This window comes from Furipterus horrens, unplaced genomic scaffold (assembly GCF_987537825.1).
Source record: "Furipterus horrens unplaced genomic scaffold, mFurHor1.1.pri manual_scaffold_2, whole genome shotgun sequence".
NCBI classification, from domain to species: Eukaryota; Metazoa; Chordata; class Mammalia; order Chiroptera; family Furipteridae; genus Furipterus; species Furipterus horrens.
Genome location: NW_028327172.1, coordinates 46,415,874 through 46,427,212, shown reverse-complemented (window position 1 = coordinate 46,427,212; position 11,339 = coordinate 46,415,874). Strand labels below are relative to the sequence as shown.

Sequence of the window (11,339 nt, the reverse complement as noted above, 5' to 3'; positions counted from 1 at the left end):
AATTGTACTCCACCGAAGGAGGCAGCCTTGCCAAGTTACAGCATCTATCCAAATACAGCCCCCATCTATCACTGGTCAGTACAAGAATATAAATTTCTGTCCCCCTTCTTTAATTTGAAACAACTCTGAAAGGCTATCCCAGGCTCAGAGCATTCTCTGGGATTGGCAGAGGCCTCTGCTGAGAATTTCTCCTTCTGCCTAAACCTGCTTCTATCCCTCTCTCTTAATAGGTGTGGCCTTAAAAGTATCTCCCACCCTCCACCCTCGCTCGCATCCCAATAAACCTCCTGCACGTTAATCTCCTTTTGAGACTCTTCCTAGAAAATGTCACATTTTTCTTTTCACAGCAGTCATCAGTATGTGAAATAATCTTATTTATTTCATGCTTTAGTGCTTGCTTACTGTCTGCTGTAAGAATGTAAGCTTCTCAGGACAGATCTTCCCCACTCCCGGACCGGTGCACCACGGTATCAAGCGCCTTAGGCACAGGCAGGCCCTAAGTACCGATTTCTGACATTAATGAATGAACGTAAGAGACACACCTTGTTATTACTACTGGATGTTGGGATCACATTCACTTAAGAGCCTGTAATGAGCCCTTAGGAGCAGCTACTCAGGACTTCTCCCCTAAGCCCCACCCCTCCAGGCACGCCCCCGGGCCCAGGTCAGGGGCGGGGCCGCGCGGGCGCCTTGACGGGCACGATGAAACAACCCGTGGTACGGCTCGTGCGGCTGGGTCGGGTGCCGTATGCTGAGCTACTGGCACTGCAGGAGCGCTGGCTGCGGCTGCTGCAGGCGGAGCCAGGCCCCGAGGCCGTGTCGAGCACAGAGGCAGGCGCGCTCCTGCTCTGCGAGCCTGCAGGGCCCGTGTACACGGCCGGGCTGCGCGGCGGCCTGACGCCCGAGGAGGTGACGCGGCTGCGGGCCTTGGGCGCCGAGGTGCACGTCACAGGCCGCGGCGGTCTGGCCACTTTCCATGGTCCGGGCCAGCTCCTTTGCCACCCGGTACTCGACCTGCGGCGCGTGGGCCTGCGCCTGCGCACCCACGTGGCGGCGCTGGAGGCGTGCGCGGTGCGCCTGTGCGTCCTCCAGGGCTTGCAAGGCGCCCGCGCGCGGCCACCGCCCTACACCGGCGTCTGGCTGGATGACCGAAAGATCTGCGCTATTGGTGAGCGTCTCGGGGCGGGGCCTGGCGGGGTGGGGCCAATCGAGGTGTATCCTGGGCGGGCTTTGAGTTAGAACAACCTGCTATGCTTAAAGGGTTTTAAGCCTTTTCACTGATGTGTTATGCTCAGAGCCAGGAGGGCCCTCAGGAGTCATCTTGTACAACTTTTCAAATTGGGAGACATGAGAAGTGAATTGCCAGGTTACTTCACAATGTTAGACAATAGGGCAGTTAGTTTTCACACTTTTCTTTTAAGCAACAGAAACTCTGTGTTGAAGGCATTTTCTGTAATCTCCATAATAAGCTCAGTTATTGTGGAGCCACACACCACTCCCCCTCATCTTGTCCCCCTCTCCGACCTGTGCACAACCCCTTGGGTGCTCCAGAAACAAAGTTGGAAAATGAGTGATCTAGTCCAGTGCCTTCAACACACTGAGAGGGACCCTGAAGCCTGGGAGGGACGGTATTGATTCTAACACCCTTTGCCTTCTCTTGCAGGTGTCCGCTGTGGAAGGCACATCACGTCCCACGGCCAGGCTCTAAACTGTTCTACAGACCTCACGTGGTTTGAGCACATTGTGCCCTGTGGGCTGGTTGGGACAGGCGTCACTTCCCTAAGTAAGGAGCTCCAGAGGCACATCACTGTGGATGAAGTTATACCACCTTTCCTTGACGCCTTTAAGGAGACCTACAAGTGCACCTTGATCTCAGAGAACAGTTTCAACTGAAGAGTGTTCATGTTATTACAGCCAGGACCTACCTTGGAAAGCACCAGGCCTGACTTGGAGTCACTGAAACCCGGATTCTAGATCTGGCCCTGTCATTCACTCACCATGAGAAGATGGGCAAATCAAGAGCTCTTAGCCATTGTCTTCATATGTAACCTGGTTTATTTATATCTTCCCCACCTACCTCATATAGAAGTGAAAATATGAAGAGTAACACATGCTATTTAAAGATAATGTATTAACACTACTATTGATACCGTTTTCTACGCTTAGAGTGTCATTTCTCATTTACTACTTCCTCGATACTGTATTTAATTGGGCAATTCTGGGGTTCCAGTTCCTTTGATTTCGTAGGCATCATGTCTCTGAATGGCGCAGGTGAAGGTGATGTGATCACTCTGCAATAAAGGGAAAACTTCTTTAAAGAATAGAATGGGACCCTGTCTGCCTGAGTTCAATTCCCCAAGCCTGATAAGCTATTTTTAATTAGGTAACCTAAACCAGGCCAGAGGCTGGGGAAAATCAGAACATTTCCCAAAGATAGAAGTTTTTCTTATATAAGATTGCTTAAGTATACAGGGTTATATATTAGTTATCTATTGCTGTGTAACAAATTACCCCCAAAACATCGTCGTCGTCGTCGTCGGCAGCCGTCCGTCTCGAGAGACGATGGTGTAGCTTCTTAAGAGTCTATCTGCACCGCCGAGAATGGTTGTGCAGTCCAACTCGGGAGTGACACGGTATCTGTCTCCTCCCGTGTTGAATCGACATCTTGTGATGACGCTGGAGTGTCCTCTCCAGTGAAGCTGAAGCTACAGAGCCTGGGCAGGGTGATATGGAGGGTCTGCTGTTGCCCATGCAGCAGACCCCCCCTCTCTTCGCAGCTGAAGGGTCCAAGGGAAAGACGGAGTCAATACAGCTTGGCTTCAGGTGCGCCGCAGGAGTTGCCGGTGTTGACTACAACGTCGAACCGCCTTAGGGACTCCGGCTCCGGATTTTCTGTCGGGGTTTACTCCCTTAGCCTTTCCCCTGAAGAGGTATGCCGCAAGGCAGCGGAGGTTTTTTGGAGTCAGAGTTTTCCTTCTCTGATGTGCCCTGACTGGAAGATCGAACCAGCGACACTTAGCTCGCAGGCCGACGCTCAATCCACTGAGCCAAACCAGCCAGTCACCCCAAAACATAAAACAAATATTATATATAGTCTGTGGGTCAGGAATTTGGGAGAACTTGGCTGGGCGGTTCTGGGTCAAGATCTCAGGTGGCAGTCAAAATGTCAGCTGGGCAGCTGTCATCTGAAGGCTTGACTGGGGCTGAAGGATCAGCTTCCAAGGTCATTCACTCACATGCTTGGTTGGTGCTGGTTGTTGATAGGAAGCCTGTTATTCACTATGTGGCCCACTCCATAAGGGCTACTTCAATGATTTCATGACCCATCCACTGGCTTTCCCCAAAGCAAGTGATGCCAGAGAGACAATGTGGAAGCCACAATGTCTTATAACCTAGCATTGGAAATCACTCAAGTCATTTCTGCAGTCCCCTAATAAGTGAGCCCTCCTCCATGTGGAAAGGAATGATGGGATGTGAGGATAATTAGGGACCATCTTGGAGACTGACTACCACAGGCAGTTAGCATGGAAAGAGCCTTGAATGAAAAGTCAGGTAACGCTAGTCCCAGATCTGGTTCTATGGGCACGTCATTTACCCACTCTGGGCTTCAGTTTTCTCTTACATAAGCACTGTCCAATGGAAATATAATGTGAGTGTCATTATAAATCTACATTTCCTAGTAGCTACATTTAAAAAGTTGATATTAATTTTAATAACTTTTTTTTTTAATTTTGGTTTTTCAATTACAGTTGTCCCCTTTTCCCCTAATTTCTCTCCCCCACCCAACCCACCCCCTCTCCCGCTAATTTTAATAACATTTTAATTAACCCAGTGGACCCAAAATATTGTCAGTATAAAAATATTTCACTTTTTCTATACTAAATCCAGATACTCACATGTACTTTACACTTACAGCACACCTCAGTATGTACTACACTTCAGATGTTCAGTAGTCCCATGTGGCTAGTGACTACCATGTTGAAAAATGCAACTTTAGACATTATTATCTAAGGTCTTTTTGATTCCCCAGGGTTCTGTGGCCTCAGTGGCTTCTAAGAAGAAAGGTGGGCCCTCCCACATCTGAGGGTTGATTTTTGACTGCATATAATTTATATCAGTTATTCAAGATGAAAGGAACTTTAGAGGTATATTCCTGTCTCTTCATTGTATAAAAATGAAACTAAGACTTAGGAAAAAACTTGCACGGTAAATTAATAACAAAGTCAGGGCAAGGTCCCAGGTATATGAGGTCTGTCCAGAAGATATCCAGCCATGTAATATGAAAAATAGAAACATTTATTGAAGAAGATACAAGAAATATTGTACATAGGACAATGAGACCTCAGTACCCTTCAAAATAGGCACCTTGGAACCTACATAGTTCTCCCAATTGCCATCAGGTACCCCATCATTTTTCCTGAATCTCATCGATGGTCTGAAATCTCTTCACTTTCAAAGGTGATTTTAGTCTTGGGAAAAGCCATAAGTCACAGGATGCTAGATCTGGGCTGTAGTGGGGCTGAGTCACCTGGGTAATTTGATGTTTTGCCAAAAAACTCTGCACGGAATGTGATGCATGAGTGAGTATGTTGTCCTGATGAAGCTGCCAGTCAGTCACCAGTTGCCCATAGCTGCGGCCCTCTGAATCACGCGAATAGTTTCCATAGAGGAATGGGCAAGCTTAATGCAAAATCTGATACAGATTCATTGCTCTACTTACTCGGTCATTTTGAATGTGACAGCCACACAGTACACATGCTCACTCAACTGCATCTACTGTCCCCACTGACTGGTACATTGAAGTATTCATTGTTCACACATGCACGTTCCAGTCCACTCTCCTTGGCTGCCAGGTTACATAGATGTCGCACAAGCCATTCTCGTTATATTAACAATGGCTGCACTTTTTCCAAACGGACCTCATAAACCTTTTTCTCCTGCTCCTTTCTTGCTATAAACACTGTCTTAATGGCTCATGACAATATACTTCACATGTTATGGACACTCAGTACTAGCTAATTGGTGGTTTGTCCACCCATAATTTCTCCATATCCTTTCTAGGCCTTAGTTTCCCACCCATGGAGCCAACAATGCTGTTGTAGGAGTGTGGAGGTGGGGAATAGTCAATCACCTTGCAGTATTACTGTCAAGATGGGAAATAATTATTCTAGGAAAAGTGGAGTTAGAGTCTCATGGTTGGAAGGCTGTACACAGTGCTGCTACCCTTCTGGTACTTGACAAACCTCTTCAGCAGCCCTAATAAGTGACCACACAGCCTGTTCTTGAACGCCTCCAGAGACAGGGAGAAAAAAACTTACTCAGCGTTTATTTTTAGTACCAGGTAAAATGTTAGCCCCCTTAAATAATTCTCTCATTCACCAGCCTGTCCCATCCTTCTGGACCACTGAGAATCATTCTGCATGGTGTAGTGGCTGAGTTTCCTGACCTTCCTGAGCCTTAGTTTCATTAGGCTCAGAGCTTGGCACAGAACAGGCAGCAGGAAATGTATGGTAGTTAAGATTAATTCACCAAATATTTCAGGCACATGGCAGTATTGCACTTTATGGCCCCCTTGTGGTTGGGTGGGGCCAGGTAACTTGTTTTGGTCAATGAGTTATGGATGGAGGCGACATGTGATCTCTGAGCTGGAACAGTGAATTGCTGGTATGGGATCCCTTCAAATTTCTCTTTCCCTGTGAAACAGTGACCAACAACAGTCAAGATGGTGGCTACTTTATGAGGGAGTGCAATGAGTCGAGCCCCCTGCTGCTAATAGACATGTGGTGGGATTAAGCCACCAAAATATGGGGGTTGTTTATTACCACAGCATCACCTAGCCTATCCTGACTGACAATGTCTATATTAGTTAGGACTTCAGTGTTTGCAAATGTAGAAACCCAACTCAAACTAACTTAAGCAAAGGCTCAAGAACAGAATCAGAGCATGTAGACCTTTATGAACCCTGATAGTCTTTTTCTCTCCTATTCTGTCAGGCTTCTTGGTGTGTTTGCTTCATTTTTTCTTGTTTCCCTCAGCTTTTTCTGTTTCCTAGGCCACGTGGTGGAAGACGGCTGCAGCTGCAACCATGAATGTTGGAGTGGAGACAAGGAACATCCCCAGGTTTCTGGCTTGAGCAATTGGGTGGATGCTAGAAATATTGCTTGGATGGAGAACACTGGATGAGGACCAAGTTTGAAAAGGAAGACAAGTTTGATTTTAGATAAGTTTGAGACACTTGTGGGAGGTGCAAGTGGAGTGGGCCAGTTGGGTGTGTGCGTCTGGAGAATGCGTGTGATGAGTGATGGGTTAGGTCTGGGAGTCCAAGGAGGGAGAAGAGGAGGGCAGAGGACTGATAAATGTGAGGACTATTTTATGGGTGAGAAAACTGAGGCTCAGGGAGGCTAAATGACTTGTGTGAGGTCAGACCTAGGGACAGAGTTAGTCTCTGACACCCAATCTGGGTCTCTTCACTCTTCCACAGCTGCCTCTGAGGGTGAGTGGAACAGGCATCCTGGAAGAGACATGCCTCCAAGAATGGGTGGACCATGGGTTGGCAGAGCTGGGGAGGATGCAGAGCTGAAGGCCAGAGTTTGGCTGACTCTCCTTCCTGCCTGGATAGAGCCCACCTCCGGTTTCCTCCTGGCGCCCTTACTCAAGGAAGGAAGCTCAGCATATGAAGAAGGATACTTAACACCCTGGTTTATCCTGCCTCCAGAAAACCTCTTCTTGTTTGTGCAGGGCTTTTCTCCATAAATAAACAGGTTGTTCAGAGTCCATTGAACCAGTGCTGAGCGTGAGGACGTAACCAACTACAGTGACTGGTCCAGCATCTTGTTCCTCTGGTGAGGCAAGCAGGAAAACAAACAGAACCAGCTCTGGCAGTGTGACCAGGTGCACCTCACTTTGTGGAAAAAGCCTCTCTCTGAAAACCCTAACGAAGCTAGATTTTTGCAATGTAAACCTGATTTTTCTTTTTGCCAAATTGTAATTTACCGCACATGTTATCATACCATATTATAACACCTATAAAGTTTTTAAAAAACAGCTCTTGCACTGCCACCTAACTACCATTTCTTTCATTTGTATGTGTCCCTAGTAGTTGATCATGAACAGACATCTTTTATGTACTTTTAATTATTATGTAGATAAAATTTTGTATACTGTTTAAACAAAACATAATATTACCAAATATTTTCCCACCTGGCTACATAGCCTTAATATTTTTTAATATCTTAATTTTGTTTTTATTTCTTTTAAAACTTAGATTTTTAAAAATATATAGGTAATGCATATACATAGAATAAAATTAAGAAGGTACAAAATGGTAGCATTAAAAAGTTAAAAGTCTTGCTCCTGTCCCTTTCCCCCATAAACCCAGTTTCCTTTCCTGGAGGCCTAAATGATAGTAAATGTCTTTTTAATATACTTTAGAGATACTTTATGCATGCATAAGCATACATGAGTATATGCATTATTTTTATATAGTAGCATACTATACACACAGCACTACATTTGGAGATTGTTTCGGATCAGTACATAAAAAACATTTTCATTTTAAAAAATGACGATGGAGTATTCCATTCCGTGAATTTACCCTGCCTTATAGAGCTATTACCCTGTTGAGAACACTTAGGTTTTTACTAACTGTTGTCTTTAGAAAACAAGGCTGTGATGAGAATCCATATATTGATATGTGAGAACATGTGCGTATTATATAATACATGGTGAGTAGAGAGGTTGCATTTTTAGAAGTGATTTTCTGAATTAAAGTATCTGCACATTTTTATTTAAATAGATATTGTCATATTGTCTTCCATAAAAGTTATACCAATTTATACTCCCATCAGCAATCTACAGGGAAGATGCCTGAATTTTAATATCCCAGCATCTTGTTTTTTTCTTTATTTTTAAAATCTTCTATTACAAAATCTTTTAAACATACAACAATGAGCCCCTGTGTACCCATCATGCAGCTAAAACAATCATCATCACCTCATGACCAGTTTTAGTTTATGTAAACCAGTACCCACTTCCTGCCTCCTCTCTGGATTATTATGAAGCAAATCACAGATACCATCTTATTTCATTCTTAAGTATTTCAGTATGTATTCCAAAAACATAAGGACTATTTTTTAAAAACATAACCACAATATTATTACCACACAGGAAAAATACTTATTCAATATCAACAAATATTCAGTTAATATTCATATTCCTCCAATTGTTTCTTTTTTTACAGTTGGTTTGTTTAAATCAGGATCCAAACAAGGTCTGCACACTGCATGTGGTTCATATGTCTCATAAATGTCTCCTGGGCTCTTTTCACCTATAGCTTTTCTCTCCATCTTTTTAAAAATCTTTTTCTCCTATATTTCCTGTAGATTGAAAGGCACATTCTAATGCTTGGTCTGATTCAGGTATGATTTGAGGGGGGGAGGGGGCAAGTCTGCTTTGTAGGTAGGTGGTGGTGTGTTCTCACCTCAAGAAATATGTAATATGTTTTATCTCTCTCTCACTCTGTGTGTGTGTGTGTGTGTGATATAACAATTCCCTTGATCCATTATTTTATTAGGGGTTTACAAAATGTGATACACTGATTCTATCATTTCTTTTTCACTTAACTAGTTGGAATACAGTACGTCTATAGATCTGGCAGGCCAAGGTCAAAAAAACTCCACATGACCTGTAACATTAGTATTGCTATTAGCATTTTATTAGTTTTTTGCTTTTGTTCATATTCAATAAAAGTTTTTACTAGAAAAAAATTTTCTATATAAAAGATTTGCTTTTACAGTTGCATTGGAGTTTATACTGCGTTTAAATTTGAACATATTTAGACTGTCAGTACTGAGTACCTCAACATTTTCTTTCCTTGTAAAGGAGTCCATGGCACTGGTCAGGTGGCTCAGTTGGTTGGAGCATTATGCCATACACCAAAAGGTTTTGGGTTCGATCCCTGGTCAGGGCACATACATAGGTTATGTGTTTGATCCCCAGTTGGATTGCATATGGGAGGCAACTGATCAATGTTTCTCACATCAATATCTCTCTCTCTCTCCAATCAATAAACATATCTTCAGGTGAGGATTAAAAAAAAAGAGGGGTCCATAAGTTACATTGTTTTAATTTATCTAACTATGAGCTTTTCTAAGCCAGAGACTATTTTGTTTGTCTTTGTTTCCCAGTACCTAGCACATAAAAGGAAGCAGTGGCTTAATTATTATGTGTTATTAGGAAGAATTCCCTGCAGCCTCTACCTTGGCCCTTCTGTTAACAGACATCAATATCCAGTCTGTGAAGTGGTCACCCCAGCCCTGCTCACATAGCTCCAGATATGGGTATCCTACAATTTAACTCAATTCTGACACTCTCCCTGGAAACAGCATCAGACCCCACAGGTTAAGGGCTCTGTCCTACAAGACTACCCCCACTTCAGATGCCTATTGCAAGTCCAGGTTGTCACTTGTGCTTCTGACTAATCAGCTATAAATTGGAGGTTCCCGTGACCCTCTGTTCGGGTTCAACTAATTTGTTAGAATGGCTCACAAAACTCAGGAAAACAGTTTACTTACTGGATTACCAGTTTATTATAAAAGGATATAACTCAGGAGCAGCCAGATGGAAGAGATGCATCGGGCAAGGTAAATGAGAAGGGGCAAAGAGCTTCTGTGCCCTCTCTGAGTGCAGTGAACCTTCACAAATTCTGCATGTTCGCCAATTCAAAAGCTCTCTAAACCCCGTCCTTTTGGGTTTTTTAAGGAGGCTTCATTACACAGGCATATTTGGTTAGATCATTCGTCAATGGTGAGTGATTCAACCTCCAAGTCCTCTACACTTGCTGGAGGTGGAGGACGGGGGGTGGAGAGGGGAGGAGGACTGAAAGTTCCAACCCTCTAACCGCATGGTTTGCTCTCCTGGCGACCAAACCCCAGGTGCTTTCCAAAAGCCACCTCTTTATGATAATAAAAGACACCTTTGTCACTTAGGAAATTCCAAAGGTTTTAGGAGCTCTCTGCCAGGAACAGGACAAGAACAAACATATATTTCTTATTATAAATCACAATATCACACCATTTCAGTGCTACAACCCTACTTCCAACTACCAGCATCTGCATCTTTTATCTGAGGACTTTATGTCACAGTAAGTGGTGGGAGCTGTTCACGCATTTGTCAGGATGATTGTGCGGGGGAATTAATGTCCCCTGGGAGCAGCCTTGACTAATAACTGGCCCTACTAATGTCCCTGCCTCCCTGGGGTTGCAGTACAACCCCTTCCTCCCATTGCCATCTCAGCCTACCAGTAGCTTCCTCCCCCACCAGTGCTAGCCAGGCATGCCTGCACTCTTCTTGGTTGGTTTCCTACACCCTCCTTCACACTTTCTTCAAATTACCCAGTTTCAAGGTGCCATCTGCTTCCAGTCAGAACCCTGACTGACACAAGGCTCGAATCTGCAGTCAGAGTCTGGCCTGGGGTTTGCTATGCCCTGTGAAATGCTCTTTGCTTGCTAGGAACTATTCTTATTCAGCTCAGTTCAACTCCACCACACTCACCCCTCTCAAGCCCAGGGCTGTTCTAAGCACTTCACACACATTACTCAATCTTCATAGCAAATAACAAAGCCACAAGGTTGAACTACTGACTGTATTTTTAGAAGAAGGAAATCAATACAGGTGAAGAGTTGCCCAAGTTCATGTAGTTAGAGGCAGGTCCATGGTTTTGAACTCAAGTCTGAACTCTAAAACCTTGTGCATTAACCAGCGTCTCATAAAGGCTGTGCATTAAACAGCTCCCATTCTGCTTTCCTCACAGGTCAAGTGAAAGGCTCAAATGAGACAGCAAGTGTGAAGGTGCTTTTCAGACCCTGAAAAGCCAACATACTGGCTGGCCTGAGAACTTTGGTGTGTCCTATCCCCTACCCCCAACCAGGAGTCTTTGACAGAGCTCTCAGTGGCCCCAGATATCGGACAGCCTCACTCCCTCCTATGCTGAGAGAAAAACAGCCCCAGAGAGGATAGGTGGATCCCCCAAGGTCCCACATTTGCTATAGGAGCCAGAATTAGAATCCAGACTGTTTCAGACACCCATAACCATACTGATGAGAAGGACAAGGACATAGCATTCCCCTTAGAGAAGAGTTCAGAAGATAGAGAAGGGGTAGGAATCAGGATGGGGTAAGGGAGAAGAGCTGATTTCCTGGCTATAGAATTTCAGATTTGGGAAACGCAAGGGATCTCAGAGCCCATCTGGAAGGCTTCTCTGATAGTCACTCGGACACAGAAGCTCTGCTTGCGCACCTCTAGTGATAAGAAACCTATTTCTGCCAGAGGCAATCTATTCC

The 11,339-nt window shown here is 44.6% G+C and overlaps 1 protein-coding gene across 1 annotated transcript; it reads left to right on the top strand.

Moving 5' to 3' along the window:
• The first annotated feature begins 676 nt into the window (after positions 1-676).
• On the top strand, positions 677-2,326 carry LIPT2 (lipoyl(octanoyl) transferase 2). The gene is made up of 2 exons (XM_090267765.1): positions 677-1,168; positions 1,664-2,326. Exons 1-2 carry the CDS (start codon positions 703-705, stop codon positions 1,891-1,893), a joined length of 696 nt encoding a protein of 231 aa, XP_090123891.1. The 5' UTR covers positions 677-702; the 3' UTR covers positions 1,894-2,326.
• Positions 2,327-11,339: the final 9,013 nt, after the last annotated feature.

What these genes read in the sequence shown, in the direction of transcription:
- LIPT2 (XM_090267765.1), top strand. Translation starts at nt 703, where the DNA reads ATGAAACAACCCGTGGTACGGCTCGTGCGGCTGGGTCGGGTGCCGTAT. An exon ending in CCGAAAGATCTGCGCTATTG is followed by an intron (nt 1,169 to 1,663) that starts GTGAGCGTCTCG and finishes CTTCTCTTGCAG; the next exon opens with GTGTCCGCTGTGGAAGGCAC.